The following is a 20,512-nucleotide window of genomic DNA, read 5'->3' on the forward strand; positions in this document are numbered from 1 at the left end:
CAAGATGAGAAAAAATTATATCAATATACAACCTGAGGTATAAAAAAGAGAACAAAACATAAAATACAAATTATTCCATTGTTATTTACCTTTATAGCCATTGAAAAAAGAGTCACTGGCAGCAATGCTAGGAACATTTGTCAGCTTCGCTCACAGCGACATTGGCACTCAAAGGGTTAAAAGAGAAGGGAGCAAGCCACACGGCCTGGAGTAAAAGAGGTGAGATCTGAAAGCCAGAAGTCCAGTGAGTTACCAGAGCTGGCAGTGAGGCGAGGGACCTGTCCAGACACCCAGATTCAAGATTGCCTGGAGAAAATGGCAGCAGGACCTATGCAGGACTTGCCTGGCCACCCAGATTTGTGGGGAAGGCTTGGAGCTGAACTGTGACCGGGAATGTTGATCTGCAGACTTCTGCTTTTCTGAAAGATGGTACCTCTGACTGGCGTATTCTGAAACTGGCCTGATTTGACAAAGGGAGGCAGGATTATGTGTTCTGGGCATTTTTTAAAGGGAGTGGGACTTAACAGCAGAAATCTGCCATTTTTCTAAATCTGTATAATCTTTAAATAAATGACCCATTTCCTTTTTCACCAGATTCTAGCATTTGGAGTGATGCTTCATGGCGGTGGGCAATTGAAACCCACCACTGTTTCAGAACAGCATTGGTGGGGTTCTGTAAACACAATATTGAAAAACACATAGTTTAGAGATTGTGAAACATATTGAATGAAATAATATAATGACTGAGACTGTGTAAAAAAATACAGGAAAGCGCTGGCTGCTGTGGCTCAGTGGATTGAGTGTCGGCCTGCGAGCCAAGTGTCGCTGGTTCAATTCCCAGTCAGGGCACATGACTAGGTTGCTCGTCAGGTCCCTAGTTGGGGGCGTGAGTGAGAGGCAACCACACAATGATGTTTCTCTTCCTCTCTCCCTCTCTTTCTCCTTTCCCCTCTCTCTAAAAAATAAAATAAGATAAACAAACAAATAAATTATTTAAAAAATACAGGAGAGTTGAGTTACATATAAAACAGATTATTTGTTAGTTTTTAATTGTTGAGGTGAGTGCTGAGTACAAGAAATTTAGTAAACTTTTCTGTGTATTTCACATATTTAAGTATTTCATAATACAAAGTTACAGAAACAAAATATAAATTAAAAACAAAGATTACAGTTACAAAAGAATAAAAAATAGGGGTAAATCAAAGATATGCAACACCAGTGTTGACAAACATCAAAGAATACTTATAAAAACAGAAGGCTATACAATTACCATGGATTAGGAGATTTAATACTGCAAGTGGGTAACTGTCCCCAAATTGTCCTATAGTCAACTTCATTCATAATAAACCCAAACTGGAAACAACCCTCATTGGTAGAATGACAAACACATTGTAGGCTATGCATATAATGCTGTATAGGAGAAAGCATGTAACAATATGAATGAATTTTATCAATATAATGTTGCATGAAAAATACAACATAAAAAGCTCCACATGGTTCCAAAAACTAGTAAAACCAATCAGAAGACAAGATACTTCTGGGGGGAAGGTAAGAATAAGATTAGTGACAATCGGAGACCCAAGGTGGGTCTCTAGTTTGTAGTAATGTTGTTTTTCATGACCTGAATTGCAGTTGCATGGGTATGTTTACTTTGTAGTAATTCATTGAGCTATACACTTATGATTTATGTACATGTAGATTTAAAAGCATCTTGGCCATTTGAAAATCACATCTCAGTCATTTAGTAATAAACAATTAGTAATTGGCATTTTTATAAAGTATGCCTTTTGTAAAGCTTCTTTTTTCTTTTTGTATTTAAGCACTTGATAAAATTTCTCTATTTCTTAGTATAGTAAGCAAGACCATATCTATATCTATCTGTTCAACACTCACTGAACTAGTATTTCTTAGGCATAATACCTGGGTTCCAGGAATTCAGGTCAAATTTTAGCAAGCCCCAATAAATCTTCTGCCCCCACAGTAACTGCTGGTGCCAGTGACTGCCTGTGTCCTTCAAAGGTATCTTTATCTGCAGGCATTTAGCAACTTCCGTTCTCAGAATCAACTCCTGGTCCTTTAACTCCCCCACTGAACCATCTCCAGGGGAGTCCCATCAACTCCTGCTCCTTTTACCTCCTTAAAACACCTGCCTTATCGCTGTTTGAGGGTGAGACCATTTTGGTCTCAGCCTGCCTGTTCACAGCTGGCCAAATAAAACTAAACTCACGGCCTGTTCTCCTGTCATTTCCCTTCTCACTCTGCCAGACCAGCAACCATCTCTATGCCACAAGTACATTGTCAGATGTTTAAGATATAAAACCAGGCTTCAAAAGGAAAGAGGTTTTGTTCTAATTAGATAATTCTCAAATGAGTCAGTCTAACAGAATGTTCCAAGTTCCTGTAAAATTAAGTGAGTTGTCTAAATTTGTGATTTCATTTTTGCATGGATGTTCTGTGTGTATAAGTGTGTATTATGTGATAGAGAGATTATAGATAGACATATGCTGAGCTCAGGATAACTGAATTATGAAGGAGAAAACCCATGCTTAGAGGTGGTGCAGTAAATTCACATTTGTGTCAAAGAGTGAAAAAAATAGAAAATGCTTCTGAGTATAAGAGATATATATCCTTTTGGTTCTTTATGTGAATAAAACAATATATTCAGGTAAATATTCTAATATTTTTGAAAAATGGTTCATCTAAAATTTTAATAAGAAAAAATTTGAGAAGTGACTTGGGTTAGAAAATTTCCTCCATGAAGCAAGGTATCTAGAATAAAACGAAAGAGACACAGTAAACAGAATAATTAATTGCTTTCTAAAAGAACTTTACAGAGTTGCTTTTCAATAGTACAGGGGAAGGAACAAATTAAGAAACTGAAATGTTACTTCTTCAATTTCCTGCTAATTTTTGAAACACATAAATAGGTTTAGTTAGCCTCCCAATCTATGAAAATACCCCAAGAAGGAAATCTAATAAGAGGGACATGAAAACTATTTGACTTAAATCAGAATCCACAGAAATTCAGAAAAAGAAGAGTAAAATTGGTATCTTATTTTGTTCTTACTGTTTATTTTTTATATTCTTATTTTTAAATAGTCATAATAGGAAAGCTAAAAAGAATCTGTAAAACAGCTGCCACCCACACAGCATATGGAAAATAAGATAGCCTTTGCTTTAGCCTTTTGGTTACTGGCTTCATTTCAGCTTCTTTTTCTCTTTTAATTTATATCTTAAATATCATTTTTCACATACACAGACACATACACACATACACACATACACATATACACACATACACATCCTCCAACCCCCTGATACACAAATTAAGTACAATCTGCCTGGTATGAGTTAATGTCAGCCATCAGGGAAGTTCATTTGTTTTTGTCTCTTGTTCTGATGATTAGAGTCAAATCTTAAAAAAAAAAATCATCTTCCCTTTAAAATCCCCTCTACAGCTTATTTTATAGAGCAAGACACAGTTGGTGTCTTTTTAGAGCAATCAATAAGTGGAAATGGCTTTAGTGACATGTCTGAAATGAACTTCCAAGTTACATATCCTTTGGAAGGTCTAAAATAAACACATGGAAGTCTTGAACATAGCCCAGGGAAAGGAGATGCAAGGGGTGCCTTTTAGTGAGAATTATAAAATGGGACATGTTGTTTTGTCTTTTGTTCCTCTTAATAATAAGCACAAAATATTTGGAATTGAAACTAGGACAGTGTGCGCCTCTCCCCAACTACAAAAATACGTTGTCACTTATTGTTGAAATTATTTCAGCCATTAAAAATAGAATGTTAATAATACTCTTACAAAAGGCCATGAAAAATACAAGCACCGTAAACTTCAAAATCATCTAGGGTTTTGTTTTATGGGCAGAATATACAATAATATTAAAAATAATTATGTCTAGAAAATTTTTTCTTTTTTATTGTATTTAGTAACTATTTTATTGATTTATTATTTAGGAAAATTGAGGACATTTTAAGAACAGAAACATATGCTTATGCAAACAAACTTATACCCATTTAGGGCATTGGCATAAGTTTATTCTCACTGACATTTCTTTGGAGGATCAGGATGCTAAGGAGTCCTGGGGTAATTATAGAAATGAGAATTGTATTGTTCCAATGTCTTTCTTTCTCTCTTTTATGTAAATTTTCATTAACATTCTTCAATATTAGTTTGAAGGCAAGGACTATGTTTTATTAATATATGTATTTCTACTGCCTAGCACAATGCCTGATACTTAATAAATGCTGATGAGGCAAGGAATGAAAACATAAATCATCTATCTTTCTTTATTCACACAGTTATCTTCTTTATCCTTTCTTATCTGGGAAGAATCATAGAAAAGTTGATGCAATTTGGCCTTACCTTTCTTTACTCTTCTTTCTTGCCAGACTGGCAAATGCACTGATTTTGTATGTGCATAAAAGTCATGGTGTTCTCAAAAAACCTTGAGTAGCTCTGCTCTAGGATTCAAGAATTAGCATTCACAGGACACTTAATGCTGGTTGCTTTAAAAATCAAAAACTGAAACTTAATAATTTACTTACATGGACATGAATGGAAATCCAGAAGGGACAGTCATGGTTATTCATGAATCAAACATTCAAAAATACAGCCCATTTTCAATTTTCAATCATGCTACTTGTCATGAGCTAGAAGTTTCACATATCTCAATGTTGAAGCTTTCTATATTTGGTCTTGAGCTACTTACATGTAAGTAACCAAAATTCTCAAATACTGGTTCTAAGAGAACATCAACAAAATTGCTGAAATGCTTGTAAAATACAATTAAATGAATTGGTGTCCAAATTTGTGTTTCATATTCTTTTTTTATTTTCTCAGATGGTCATTTTTGTGAGGTGATGCTCAACTTGTAGAAAGCAGTCTGAAAAGCTTATTAAAAAGAAAGGATCACATTTTTTTTCACACCAAAGTCCTAATCTAGCCTAATTGTGACATTTAGAAATGCCCTTGGGTGGACCTGCTTAAGAAATTACAAGGGATAATATTAACTAAAATGTCCTGAAGCTCCTTGCTTTAAAGTCATTTTCTGGTGGGCTTGGGACTATCTATAATCATTCTGATTCAGTCCTTGGGCAAACCATTCCTACCATCTCAATTGGCATGGCCATTCCATGAGATGGAGCAATTAGTCAATTTAATAACAGAAATCAGTCAGTTTGATTTGAATTAACTGGTTAATGTATTTGAAAGTGTAAAGTTAGTTGCTGATAAACATAGTTTAAATCAAAATGCTTGACTCTTTGTTTCTTAAATCAATTAAGGTGTAACAGAGGCTTCCTCATAAAAGATAAAAATGCTAATATACATAGATTATTAACAAATGATATCAGGGTAAACCTCTTACTGAGAATCTTACTGTTGCCTATAGGGCTGGCTACATCAGGAAAAAAAAGTCAAGACCAAGTCCTCAAGCAAGGGGAGCTACCAGGACTGAGATCAAGACTTCAGGTTTAGGGTTAAAAATTAAAAACAAATGGAAAGAAAGAAAGGAAAGAAGGGAAGGAAGGGAAGAGAGGGAAGGAAGGAAGGAGGGAAGGAGGGAAGGAAGGAAGGAAGGAAGGAAGGAGGGAGGGAAGGAAGGAGGGAAGGAAGGAAGGAAGGAAGGAAGGAAGGAGGGAAGGAAGAGAGAAATTGAAACAGAATTTCCCTTGTTTGTGAAGTTCATAAAGGCAGGGATTATACAGGGAAGCTCTGGAAGAGGCGAGGGGCCCTAGGCAGCGGTGGAGAGGCTCTGTGCCTACCGAGTGAGGCAGGGGTTGCAGGAAATGCCAGGGGACTGAAGTCCTGTGCTGCTGAAGAGGCAGGTGACAGGTTTCCCTCCCCTCGTCCCCCCTCCCCCCTCCCCCCTATGCCTGGTAAACCAGCGACCAACTGAGCTAGCACCCCTCTTGTGGACAGATTCCCCACCCCTGGCAGATATGAGGCAGGAGGAGATTTTGCAAGAAGTCTGCATGAGGATGAAGAGGGCTATTGACAGAGGAAAACAAAACAAAACAAAAAAACAAACCCAAAACCCTACCTCTTTCCGAAACATGTTGAAGGGGGAGGTACAGACCTGCTAGTCTAACCTGGCGAAAGGACAGCCTGACTGGGAAACTGGACTCTTTTAGAGCACATGAAATCTGGGGCCTGAAGATTTAAATGGAGAGAGGGCAGAGGAACGTCCTTCTCTACCCCTGAGAAGAGCTCGTGGCAATGGCACACATGGGGCCCAGGGGCTGGGGCAGCTTAAGGCACTGGGTCCTGTGAATGGAACACCGGCAAGACCGCCTGCAGCCATTGGCAGAGACTCTGGGACCCTGGCATGGGAAGCAGCCAGGGCATGGCAATGGTGGTGCCGGCCCCACGTGCGTGGATGCCAGGGAGGGAGCCTGAAGCCAGAAGCCAGAGAGCAGCCTTGTGCTCCAGAAGGACCGATAAGGATGCAGTGGAATTTCTAGACATTGTTTCTGTTTCCAGAGGTGGCTGTTTTTGTTTGTTTGTTTGTTTGTTTTTCTTTTCTGAGTTTTTCAGAAAAGAGGAGCCTGGAGAAGCTGAGGAGTCTCCTGTTCCCCCAAACTGGAACATTTTAATAAAGACCTTTTTCCTTCCCTGACAATCTGTTTTTGTCAGGGTGCACCAGTGGGTAGCCAAACCCCACTTTTATTTGGTAACAGGGACCTTGTCTATATTCCTTATTGTTCAATCCACACATTGCACCAAAACATAGCCATTCAATAAGTATTTGCTGATTAAATACATGAATGAATAATAAATGATAAATGGGATTCAAGCAAATACACAGAAAGACAGATCAGGGACATATGAGATCTGAATTTGACTGCCAATCCAGGTCACAATCAGAGTCAGGCCTCAGATCAATTAAGGAGCAGTCAGAATGAGAACTGGAGAGAGAGATGATAGAGACTTGGGTGTGAGATTAGGTAAGGGTGTAAGAACCTTAAGGACTTTACTGTCCTGATGATATCCATCTTCTCTCTAAACAACACTTGCTGAAGGGTAACCTCCCATGATCAGTAGAACAGAAAACAAATATTTCAGAGCCAAGTGAACCACATATTGGTTCAAGTTTGGTTATTTATTAAGGAGAATGTACTGAGGTATTATTATTAGTTAATGCAATGTATTCCAGAGATCGACGTCGGCAGCCGTCCGTCTCGAGAGACGATGGTGTAGCTTCTTAAGAGTCTATCTGCACCGCCGAGAATGGCTGTGCAGTCCGACTCGGGAGTGACACGGTATCTGTCTCCTCCCATGTTGAATCGACATCTTGCGATGACGCTGGAGTGTCCTCTCCAGTGGAGCTGAAGCTACAGAGCCTGGGCAGGGTGATATGGAGGGTCTGCTGTTGCCCATGCAGCAGACCCCCCCTCTCTTCGCAGCTGAAGGGTCCAAGGGAAAGACGGAGTCAATACAGCTTGGCTTCAGGTGCGCGGCAGGAGTTGCCGGTGTTGACTACAACGTCAAACCGCCTTAGGGACTCCGGCTCCGGATTTTCTGTCGGGGTTTACTCCCCTAGCCTTCCCCTGAAGAGGTATGCCGCAAGGCAGCGGAGGTTTTTTGGAGTCAGAGTTTTCCTTCTCTGATGTACCCTGACTGGAAGATCGAACCAGCGACACTTAGCTCGCAGGCCGACGCTCAATCCACTGAGCCAAACCAACCAGGGACATTCCAGAGATACAGTTCATCAATATTAAAATGGCAGAAGAGTATGTACTTAACAGGAGCCATATTCTAGATGGAAATAAATCCATGCACATAATTTCAGAAATTGTATCTTATTTTTTGTTACCTCTCATTATTCTGAGTGTGTCAAGGAAAGTTTCTCATATAGAATCTCATCCTGACTTCTCTTAAATGCTTTTGTCTGAAGCTAAAATATTTTTCTGCAGTGCTCAATTAGACTCACTTTTATAATCATTGATAGGTTCAAAAACATATTCAGATTATAAGTCTGAATCTTAACCATTTCTGATAGCATCATTGAAGAGTTGTGTATCTCACATCCATATATTAAAACAAGTTGGTACCCTAACAAAAGACTTAGACAATTCCACAACAAATGAATGTGTTGCTTGACTGAGGGCTCTGATTTGAGTTCTCTTTTCCCAAGTTGGCGCCAATAATCACAATTTAGATAGCAGTAGTATTTTGGGGGGTATTACATGCCTATTACCTGAAGCAACTAAATTGATAACATAAGGGAAGCTTATTTCTTATTTGATTATGGAAGTTATTTGAAAATCACCAGTAGCCTCTAAATCCAATAGGCATTTGAAATAAAATACAAACTCCATAATCTACGTACCACTATATAATCTTGTCAGCTAACTTTCTGACTTTTTAATTTGCCTTGATCTCACTTGCTCTCTTAGCAGCTTTACATATAGTTGACTGTTTCTGTCTTTTTGATCAATAATTTTAGTTTCTTTGGTACTTCTAGTACCTGGGTTCTCCCTCTACCAAAGTGATCTCTCCTTGTCAGTCTCATGCTGATGCCTCCTCTCTAGCTAAACAGCTAAATGTTGAATGCATCAGGATAGCTTAGTGGAACCCTCTCCCCAGTCCTCCTCCCATCTTCTCCTTTCCTCTTTTATTCTCCAGAAATTTGTCTTTAGGTGCCTTCATCTAGTACAATGGCCTTAAATACCACCTCTATGGCTGCCACCTTTATGTATTCAGACCTGATGTCTTATTAGAGCTACAAGTCACATATCCTATTACTTATCTGATTTATCTCTTAGATTTCTAATAGGCATTTCAAATTGAATTTAGTCAAAGTAGAATTATTTATTTCCCACTCTCAAATCTCTTCTTTGCCCAGGTTTTTCCCAATTTTTTTTGGTAAGTGGTACCACCATTCATTTATTTGGCCAATTCAGTGATGTAGGAATCGTTTCCTTTTCACTCACATTTGATCAGCCAGCAAATCCTGCTGACCTGCCTCTAAAGTATGTCCACTTTTCTCCCATTCCACAGTTAGGACGTAGTCTAAGTCACCATCATTTCTTGATTAGATTACTAGAATAATCTCTTAACATGTACTCCTGACCTTTCTCCCCTCTTCCTTTTTTTCACTAAGAGCAGCCAGATCGTCGGCGGCGGCGGCAGCCGTCCGTCTCGAGAGACGATGGTGTAGCTTCTTAAGAGTCTATCTGCACCGCCGAGAATGGCTGTGCAGTCTGACTCGGGAGTGACACGGTATCTCTCTCCTCCCATGTTAAATCGACATCTTGCGATGACGCTGGAGTGTCCTCTCCAGTGAAGCTGAAGCTACAGAGCCTGGGCAGGGTGATATGGAGGGTCTGCTGTTGCCCATGCAGCAGACCGCCCCTCTCTTCGCAGCTGAAGGGTCCAAGGGAAAGACGGAGTCAATACAGCTTGGCTTCAGGTGCGCCGCAGGAGTTGCCGGTGTTGACTACAACGTCAAACCGCCTTAGGGACTCCGGCTCCGGATTTTCTGTTGGGGTTTACTCCCTTAGCCTTTCCCCTGAAGAGGTATGCCGCAAGGCAGCGGAGGTTTTTTGGAGTCAGAGTTTTCCTTCTCTGATCAATGTTTTTAAAAAATGTAAATCAGACATCTTCACTCCTCTCCTATATTTGCCCAGATAGATTTTCATTGCACTTGAAACAAAATACAAATTCTTTCTATAATCTACATATTCCTACACAATCCTGTCTTTATTCAGTCACCTAACTCTATTTTTAACTCCTTCACAACATTGCTCACCAAGGGCCAGTTGCTCTACTTCTTTTTGTTCCTTAAAGGAACCAGGTGTGTTCTACCTTTGAACTTCTATATGTATTCTTATCTAAATTTATTTTAATCACTTGTTTGGTTTTTTCTTTGTCTTCTCCATTAGAGCACAGTATAAGAGTAGAACATTTTCTGTCTTATTCATGCATTTCAATTCAGAAAAAAAAAAAGAGAGAGAGAGGGAGAGGTGGCCCCAAACACCATCTCCATGCCTCTCAAAATGGCACATAGTGCTTTCATAGTAACTAGCTCTTTCAGATGTTACAGGTAAAGCTGCAATAATGGCTAGAAAAAAATGACTCACAGGACGTGTATATATAAATACATAAAATTTGAAACCAACCTTATTGTACATTTAATTTTCCTACTAACAAGTCCTTTGGTGACAAAAGTTCTTGTTCTACTGTCACTGTGCTCAGAATTCTTCCATTAGTAAATACAGCTACTATTGTGGTTGGGGTAGACTAGAGGATGGAGAGAGTGGTAAGATAAAATATTAAGCTTTAGGGGGTTACTATATTCTATTTTAGTAATGTGTAGTCGGGGAGATCATTACTAAGTGAAAAGAAAACAGATAAAAGGAAAAAGATGAGAAGATGTAAGCAGTAAGTTCAAGGGTGGGTAAGGTGAAGGGCACAGGGAGAGCTCTCCTTCAGGGGATGACGAATGCAGAAAATAGAGGGTGGGAGTGATGCTGACAAGTTTTATTTACATCACATTTATTTTCAAATCTACATGCAACTATACAGTTACAGGATAGTCTTAATCAAGAGTAGTCTTTGATGACTATATTTTACTTAAAAGAATAGTTATTGTCATAGTTGGCCATTGAGTTATATAAAGCTCAAATTATTTTCTGATTATAAAAACTATACATTTCATTTTTTCCCCTACCAAGATATTGATATTTTTTGGTAATAAGATGCCATATTTTTAAAACTATAATTTATAATGTGCTATAAAATAGCATAAATGTTACTGTGCCCTTGGATTTTGTGTGGTTTCAATATGTAAAAATAGTTGTCAGAATTTGAGTTGATTTATTTTAAGAAATGTGGTCATTGTAATGATTGTTCTAGAATTTGATTCGTTCGTATTAATGTTGATCCTTAAAAAATTCCATTTTTGCTGGTGATAATTTGTCATTTTGAATGAAATAGACTTAGCAAGAACATTATGTTCTGACACTCTTGAGTGTCACACTTGAGTGATCTTGGTCCTGATCTCTAGTCAAGCCTCAATCACCAGCATTCCAGGAAGCCGCTCTCACTAAGGTTAGCATGGTCCTGGCATTGCTACACCCATTGCACAGGCCTCATCTTTCTGAATTTCTTAGCAGCATTTGACTCAGAAGATCATGCCATATTAAAATTATTCTTTTGGCTTCTGAGTTTTTTCAGTGTCTCCTTTAGTTTCTGTGGGCAGATCTTCTTTCTTTCCTGAGGTCCAAATGGTGAGGCACCAAGGGCTTAGTTATGAGACATCTTTATGAACACACAGTAACCTCAGCCAGCATATGCATAAAAACCATTTATATACTGATGATTCCTCAGAGTTACAGCTCTATCTCTAAACTTTTTCTTTCTTTCTTATTTTACTCTTTTTATTATTTTATTTTTAAGTATATCTTATTGATTATGTTGTTACAGTAGTTCCAATTTTTTCCGCTTTGCTCCCCTCTGCCCAGTATCCCCCTTCCCTCCAGCAATCCCACCCCTCTTAGTTCATGTCCATGAGTTGTGCATATAAGTTCTTTGGCTTCACCCTTTCCTATATTATTCTTAACATCTCCCTGTCTATTTTGTACCAACCAATTATGCTTCCTAATCCCTGCACCATTTCCCCATTTCTCCCTCTCTCCCTTCCCAGCTGATTACCCTCTAAATGATCCCCACATCTATGATTCTATTCCTATTCTGGTTTGCTTCGTTGGATTTTGTTTTTACTTTTTAGATTCAGCTGTTGATAGTTGTGAGTTTGTTGTCATTTTAGTGTTCATAGTTTTGATCTTCTTTTTCTTAAGTAACTCTCTCTGACATTTCATATAATAATGGCTTGGTAATGATGAACTCCTTTAGCTTCACCTTGTCTGGGAAGCACTTCATCTACCCTTCCATTCCAAATGATAGCTTTGCTGGATAGAGTAATCTTGGTTGTGGGTTGTTTTCATCACACTGAATACTGCTTGCCAGTCCCTTCCTGCATGCAAAATGTCCTCTGAGAAATCAGCTGATAGTCCTATAGGCACCCCCCTGTAGGCAACTCTCCACCTCTCTCTTGCTGCCCCCAGAACTCTGTCTTTATCATTCACCTTTGGTATCTCAGTCATGATGCATCCTGGTGTGATCCCCTCTGGGTCCAGCTCGCCTGGGACCCTCCGTGCTTCCTGGACCTGTATGTTCATCTCCTTCGCAAAATTTGGAAAGTTTTCCTCATTTTTTTTTCAATTCTTGCTTCCTCATACTGCACTGGTTGACTGCTTTTTTCTTCCTTATGTTCCAAATCATTGATCTGAATCCTGATTTCCTTCCCTTCACCATTGGTTTTGTGTAGGTTGCCCTTCATTTTACTTAGCATAGCCTTCATTTCTTCTCTTATACATTTGCCATATTCAAGCATATCTGTCAAGCCTGTGAGCATCTTTATCACCAGTGTTTTGAATTCTGCATCTCTTAGGTTGGCTATCTCCTCTTCGCTTAGTTTTCCCACTGAAACCTTGATCCGTTCCCCCTTTTGGGCCATACTTCTCTGTCTCCTCATTCTGACAGGCTCCTGTGCTTGTTTGTCTCCATGTCCCAGGTAGAGTTACTGCTCCTGTTATGTTGTAATGGTTGGATCCTTAGGAATTCATCAGTACAGGGTGACCTGTTTCACCACCTTGTGGCACTATAGGTGGGGGAGGTGTCTGTGAGGCAATAATGCCACCTGCCCAACACTCGCTCCTTTTCCAAGCACTTCTCCCACTTCTGCACTGGACTGGCACCCCTCTAGCTGCTGCCCTGACTGTTGTTCCCAGAGTGGGTGGGTCTGAGGACATTCTAGGATCGTGGGGGCCCTTTACACAAGCAGAATCTACTGAGACCAGCAGTTTCTGCCTCCACCCCAACATCTACTGGTCTGCACAATCAGAAGTAATGAGGCTTGATTTTCCCTGGTACTTGGACTGTGGGCTGCAAGGTCTGGTGAGGAGCTGGAATGATTCCCAGGTGTCCCTCCTTACTTTTTAAAATGTGTGACTGTACTTTCTGCTGACTTGCCACTGCCGCCGCTGCTGCTGCTGCCACCACATCGCATCCTCTCTGCCCCGTCTCTGCCCCTCTGACCTGTCTGGATGAGTATTTCTTCTTCATATCTTTGTTTGCTGGACTTCCATGCAGTTTGATTTTCTGAAACTTCTGATTGTTTCTTGTTTTAAGGTAGTTGTATTCCTTCTTAGTTGTGGAGGGAGATGCAGCATGTCTGTCTACACCTTTATCTTGGCTGGAAGTCTCCTCTTACCTTTTTCTTAACACAAAACCTACTTAACAACCCTTTTGAAAATAAAAAGGCTTATAAACACATCTAAAACAGAATCCTTAATTTTTTTTTCTCTAAAAAGTGTGTTTCTCTGAATTTCTCATCTATATGAATGATATACCATTCACCCACTTTATTGGGTCAAAAATCTCTGAAATTATTTTTGACTCCTCTCTTTTTCACACTCCACTTCCAATTTATTAGCAAATCCTGTTATATCTCTAACTCAAAATATATCTTAAAACATCCACTTCTCATCAAATCTACTCTGATTGTTTTAATAGAAAGTAAGCTTATTATCACCTAGGTTGGACTAACCTCCTCTCCACTGTTATTCCTGAGGTCTTCTCCAAAGTCTATTCTCTACCCTCTAAAGTGAGAGAGACTTTTAAATGCCAGATCCTGACTTGATTCTTCCTTTTAAAAATCCTTTAATGGCTTCTTCCTATGTTTAGGATAAAATCCAGGTTCCTTTTGTGGTTCACAAGACCCCATGTAGCCTAGTTTGGTCTTGGTGATTTTTCCACCATTCCGCTACCACCCTCACTGTTGTTTACTGCTATCTCACCAAAATCTTCCCCTTCCTGTTTTTTGAACAAGGCCATCATGCTCTTACTTTAGATCCTTTGAGTTTGCTGCTCTCTCTGCTTCTCTCTCTTATGTTTCTACTCAAATGTCAAAACCTCAGATAAGGGTGACTTCTCAAACCTCTACAAATAGCAGACTCTTTCACTTTCTACTTTCTTGCCCACTTTTATATTTCTATAAAAGAATTTACCATCAATTAACATATCATACACATTTTTGGTAGCCTGTTTATTGTTTGCTTTCCCTACTACAATTTAAGCTTCATAAGAAAAGAGAGTTTATTTTTTGTTCATTGTTTTATCCATAGCTTCTAGGTCTGGTACTTAGTAGACCTTTAATAAATATTTGTTGAATTGATGAATGATTTATTTTTAGGAAGCGAGGAATTGTACACAAATCTGAACCTTACATTACCTCTGCAGGACCTCCCAGAAAACTGTTACTAGAGGTAAGTCATTGTGGGAATGTGAATATCATGCTATTAGAGCAGGCAGAAAAAAGGTTGAGGGTGACTGGCTGTGTGAGCAGCACCACTTTGAGATATAGGAGCCTGGATCCTCATTTTTCTGTACACCAGAACATACTCTTTGACTTTCTAAAAATATGCACACCAGATGTTCTGATTCAGAGGTCTAGATAGATCTATATGTACAGAGTTCTTTTAGGTTGGGTTCCTTAGAAGCAGAGCTTGAGACAAGCATTTGAGTGCATTTGATTTATTGTGAGAATGCTTATAGGTAAATCTATAAGGAAGGGTGGAAAGGGGAATAAGGGAAAAAGAGGAAGTTGAGTAAAAGGGTAGACTCTGGTTATCTAGGTTTGGTCTGATGCATTTGGCAAAGGTTCTGAATCATAAACTGCATCATAAATTTGTTTCCCTACTTTCAGCTAAGATGGAGGCATAGGTAGACATGCTTTGCCTCTTTGCACAACCATAAGAAAAATAAAAAAATAACTAACTTAAAAAAATCAGAAATGCCAGAAAGTTGAACTGTATGTAAGTCTAACAACCAAGGATTTAAAAAAGAAATATTCCTTGAGATGGGTAGGAGGGGCAGAGTTGTGGAGACAGGGTAGAGAGGATGTCATGTGGCAGTGGAGTGGTGGTGGCTGCAAGGCAGCAGTGGTGGCCAGTGGAACTGGAGGTCCCACATTCATGTATGGTGTATAAAAGTCAGGAGGGACACCTGGGGAGCAATCCCAGCCCAAGGCCAGACTGCATAGCCCAGGGTTCCAGCACTGGGAAAATAGTCTCATAGCTTCTGGCTGTGAAAACCAGTGAGAGTTGTGGTGGCAGAAGAAACTGTCCATCTTTCAGAGGAGTGCATTTGGAGGGCCTCCATGGCCCTAGAACAAATGTAAACCCACTCACTCTGGGAACCACCACCAGGGCAATAGCTAGAGGGGTTCCAGTCACATACAGGAAGTGGCTGAAGTGATTGGAAAAGGGGAGAGTGCCTAGTAAGAGACATTGTTCCTTCTCTGACCCCACCTCCACATCGTCGTCGTCGGCAGCCGTCTGTCTCGAGAGACGATGGTGTAGCGTCTTAAGAGTCTATCTGCACCGCCGAGAGTGGCTGTGTAGTCCAACTCAGGAGTGACACGGTATCTGTCTCCTCCTGTGTTGAATCGACATCTTGCGATGACGCTGGAGTGTCCTCTCCAGTGAAGCTGAAGCTACAGAGCCTGGGCAGGGTGATATGGAGGGTCTGCTGTTGCCCATGCAGCAGACCCCCCCTCTCTTCGCAGCTGAAGGGTCCAAGGGAAAGACGGAGTCAATACAGCTTGGCTTCAGGTGCGCGGCAGGAGTTGCCGGTGTTGACTACAACGTCAAACCGCCTTAGGGACTCCGGCTCCGGATTTTCTGTCGGGGTTTACTCCCTTAGCCTTTCCCCTGAAGAGGTATGCCGCAAGGCAGCGGAGGTTTTTTGGAGTCAGAGTTTTCCTTCTCTGATGTGCCCTGACTGGAAGATCGAACCAGCGACACTTAGCTCGCAGGTCGACGCTCAATCCACTGAGCCAAACCAGCCAGGGGTACACCTCCACATACAGCACCACAAATTGATGAAACTGGTTTCCCCACAGTGACAACTACCTAAGGCTCCACCCCTTATAACATAACAGGTATGCCAAGACAGGGAGTCAAAGCAGCTCTACCTAATACACAGAAACAAACACAGATAGGCTGCCAAATTGAGGAGACAAAGAAATGTGGCCCAAATGAAAGAACAGATCAAAACTCCAGAAAAAGAACTAATGGAAACAGAGATAGCCAAGCTATCAGATGCAGAATTCAAAACACTGGTAATGAGAATACTCAGAGAACCTACTGAGTACAGGAAATGCATCAGAGAAGAAATGAAGACTATGCTAAGTGAAATTAAGAAAAATCCATACAGAACCAGTAGTAAAGAGAAGGAAGCCAGGGTTCAAATCAATGGATTGAAACATAAAGCAGAAATAAACAGTCACCCAGGACAGAATGAAGAAACAAGAATTCAAAAAAATGAGAGAATAAGAAAACTCTGGGACATCTCCAAAAGTGCTAATGTCTGAATCATAGGGATGCTAGAAGGATAAGAAGAAAGGCAAAAAATTGAAAACTTATTCAAAAAAATAATGGATAAAAACTTCCCTAATTTGTTGAAGGAAAGAGACATACAAGTTCAGAAAGCACAGAGTCCCAAACAAGTTGGATACAAAGAGGACCACACCAAGACACATCATAATTAAAATGCCAAAGGTTCAAGATAAAGAGAGAATCTTAAAAGCAGCAAGAGAAAAGCAGAGGGTTACATACATAATGCTATAAGCTGATTTCTCAAAAGAAACTTCGCAGGCAAGAAGGGGCTGGCAAGAAGTATCCAAAGTGATGAAAAGCAAGAACCCACAACCAAGATTACTCTATCCAATAAAGCTTTCATTTAGAATAGAATGGCAGATAAGTACTTCCCAGACAAGGTAAAGCTATAGAAACTTATCATCACCAAGCTCTTATTATACGAAATGTTAAAAGGACTTACTTAAGAAAAAGATCAAAACTATGAACAGTAAAATGACAGCAAACTCACAACTATAAACAATGGAATCTAAAAAACAAACAAACAAAAAAACTAAGCAGACAAGAACAGGAATAGAATCATAGATATGGAGGTTATATGGAGCATTATTAGCAGGAAATGGGAAGGGAGAGAATGGGGATTAGGGGCACAACTGGTAGAAACAAAATAGGGGGATGTTAAAAATAGTAAAGGAAATGGAGAAGCCGAAGAACTTACATACACAACCAATGGACATGAACTAAGGGGAGTAGTGCTGGAAGGAAGGGGAGTACTGGGTGCAGGCAGACTAAGGGAAATAAATTGGGACAACTGTAATAGCATAATCAATAAAATATACATTAAAAATAAATTTGTTTCCTCCTTGAGGAAGTGACCAATATCAGTCTGAGTCAGTCACTGGCCTTGAGTTGTGTGTTTGTGTGGGAAGTAACTTTTCAGGGAAGGCAACACTCCTCAGTGGATGGCAATTCTCCAGAGTGGAAGCTGAGCACCATTAGTGGCCAACACTCGTAGCAGCTTGGGAATGGTGCATTGGCCTAGTTAATGGGTGCTGGGAAGGCGATCCCAAGTATCTTCTACATTGGTATTAAAAGAGGATGATTGTGAAGCACAGATATTCATTCATTCAACAAATACTTATTATAGGTGCCATGGGCCCAGTACTACCAGTCCTGGGTTCATTGGTGAACAGACATGTTCCCTGCAACATGGACAGGAAAAAAAGGGATTTTAATAAAATAAACATGCAATCATGATAAGATAATACTGAATTATCTATCACCAAATAATGGATTGGAGCAAGACTGTAGAGATAAATCCATGATTTTGTATAGATAATGGTTTCTTAAAAATGGTCCTTGCTTTAACTCCTAGAAATACTGTATAATCGCAGTAATCATAATCTAATGCTAGCTGTATATCAATCAAGTAGTTCTTAGGCATTATTTAAAAACTCAAAGAAAGTAATAAAATGTGTGTTTAGCCTAGAAACCATGTTGATGTACAAGTTTTTAAAAAATCAAGATAATTTTCTCTTAGTGGGAGTTCAGAGAGAGTAAAAGAATTAAAAAGTTTAAAGGTAACTAAGATCTGAGGTTGTATCCTAATTCTTTTTTATCTTTTATAAGTTTCACCCCACCACCACCACCTCCAGTTCATATCAATGAGTAGTGAAGCCAAGAAGAGGAGGTGTGTGAGGAGTAGGGATCTTGTTTTGTGGAATATTCAAGTTCACAGATTGTGCACAGTCCTGGAGGCTAACATTTCATTAAAGTCAATGAATTCTTTTAAAATTTTCACCAATATAAGGCTGCATGAGTATGTTTGTAAGTAGCAAAATTTAAGGGATGAAAAGTCATTTGAATAAATAGGTACAGATCCCTAAGTTCCAAGCAAATTTGAGAAGTTAGTATAGGAGGTAAGATTTGCCAAGGATAGTATAGTAGAAAAACTTATTTTATACATTTAATTATCAGAGGAAAATACACAAAAAAATTTAACAACCAATAAATTGGATAACAGTAATTAGCCTCCTGTAGCTTTTGAAATAGATCTATTTTCAGCTCTTAAAAAAAAACCTTTGCATGGTGCTATGGAAACTACTATAATGAAAAATAAGCCACCTAATGAGCAACATGATACATGTCAGTATAATAGCATGCTTTTTACTCTCTTTGCTGCAGAGCAAACTTTCAAAGGAATATAACTCTGTTAAAATGTCACCAAACTATCTCTTTAGGAGAATGCAATGCCAGCATAAATAACAAAGCTTATTTTCAATCATTCTGTTCATACCTCAAATCCCTGTGGTCTTCCTAGACTCTCTTTAATATGTTTCCATGCAACAAGAATCTCTGACATGGACATACTTGTAGCCTTGACATCTGTGGGAGCGGCACTGGGTTCTGTATGAAGAAAAATGGAAATAATAAACCATTATGGTAACAAGTTGTGTCTATCAAAGCGTTGCACCTAAACATGTCAGGTGTTACTTCTTTCCACCTTATTTTGGCAATGAAGTGCTGTGGTAGTTACAAAACCCACAAGATAAGAAGATGATCTTTTTGGATTTCTAAACATGGGTCAAGTCTCATCAATACTTTATCAAAGAAAAATGACAAATCAAGCAAGACAAGCAAAGATCTTTACCCTTGGATTAAATAGGATATTTTTGTACAGGTTAAATGCTTAACTTAAATTGCCTGTCAGTCTACCATAGTGATGAAAAGAATGCACTAGGAATGAGAACTGGTTTTGTTGTTGTTGCTGCTGCCGCCATTGCTTCTTGCATTCAAAAACATTATATATTTATTTACCTTTAGGCAAGTTGCTTCATGCCTTTCTAAGCTCCAGTTCCCTCATTTGTAATGTGGGCTTAATGAGAGTACTTAGCGCAAAGGCTTTTTAAGGTTAGTTTTTTTGGAATAGTACATATAAAATATTTAGCACAGTCCTTGGCACTTAAGACATTCATTTTCAAAATATCACTTATTATTATTTTATTTTTTTACCCTTTGCAGGCATAGATAGTCTAAATTATTGAGTTTTTTTTTGTTGTTGTTGTCTTAACCACAAAATGACATTTTCATGATTGTATAAGGAATGCATTATAAATCATGATATTTAAAAGGCATGGGCTGACTTTTAAGACAGGTGTAAAATGAAAAGGAAACTTCTCGGAAGGTCTCAGTGTTGTTGTTATGCTCAGTGACCTTTCTCACTAATTTTTTTTTCAATAGGGGCACTTGGAGGTTGCATTCTATGTGAGAAACGAAATATTTTCAGCTTTGACACTGCAAAATTATAAATACTGTGTCACAAACATATATAAAAGGAAATGGCAGAATAAAGGCCATATATTAGTTCAAACAGCAGTTCTGTACAAATTTTATTTTAAAAATTTCTATCCTATAAAAGTTGTAGAGACTTTGATATTAACCCATATCACCAGTAAGAGCTCAGATTACTCTGTTGAAAATGCTGGTTTTTTAAATAATTTAATTTAATTTAATTTTGCATTTTTTAGATTTAGGGAACCATATGGCAAAAATAGAATTCTAAATAAAAATTTTAACATCATTATGAGGAATATCAAAGGAATTATAACCCTTTTTTTGAGTTTTTTTTTCTAATGGAAGGTGGTCACACATCTATTTGGAGAGTCTATGTGTAGTATTAGTTGAGAAATATCAGTCCAAACATCTCCCCTTGTTACTGTAAAAGAAGTCCACAAATGTTTTTCTTCGCATCAAGCGATGCTTTTTTCTTTTGGTAAAGCTTTCATTAAGATCACATGCTATAATTATGTTAATTCGAAGTGCTTTGGTAAATTCACATTAATCTTTACACAGAAGTTGACATTAATTCCTGCCATGCTATAAATTGTAATTTCTCATTCTGTCATTCTTTGAATATCTTGCATTATTTTATTTTGCTAGTGGTTTCCCTTATTTCACTTTGTAACTGCCCATTATTTGTGCATCTACTTAATTTTTTAAAAATTCTAGGAAAAGCTTCTACTTCTATTTCATTCTAAAATTCAAATCAGCAGGT

The 20,512-nt window shown here is 38.9% G+C and overlaps 1 protein-coding gene across 1 annotated transcript in view; it reads right to left on the reverse strand.

The window, feature by feature from the left end:
• Positions 1-20,512, reverse strand: part of CNTN5 (contactin 5) — a 524,441-nt gene that overhangs the window by 53,077 nt on the left and 450,852 nt on the right. The window contains exon 19 of the mRNA XM_090267326.1: positions 18,755-18,864. Coding sequence (XP_090123452.1) covers positions 18,755-18,864 — 110 coding nt within the window. The remainder of the gene's footprint in view (positions 1-18,754; positions 18,865-20,512) is intronic.

The sequence above is a fragment of the Furipterus horrens genome, unplaced genomic scaffold, assembly GCF_987537825.1.
Source record: "Furipterus horrens unplaced genomic scaffold, mFurHor1.1.pri manual_scaffold_2, whole genome shotgun sequence".
Classification (NCBI taxonomy): Eukaryota; Metazoa; Chordata; class Mammalia; order Chiroptera; family Furipteridae; genus Furipterus; species Furipterus horrens.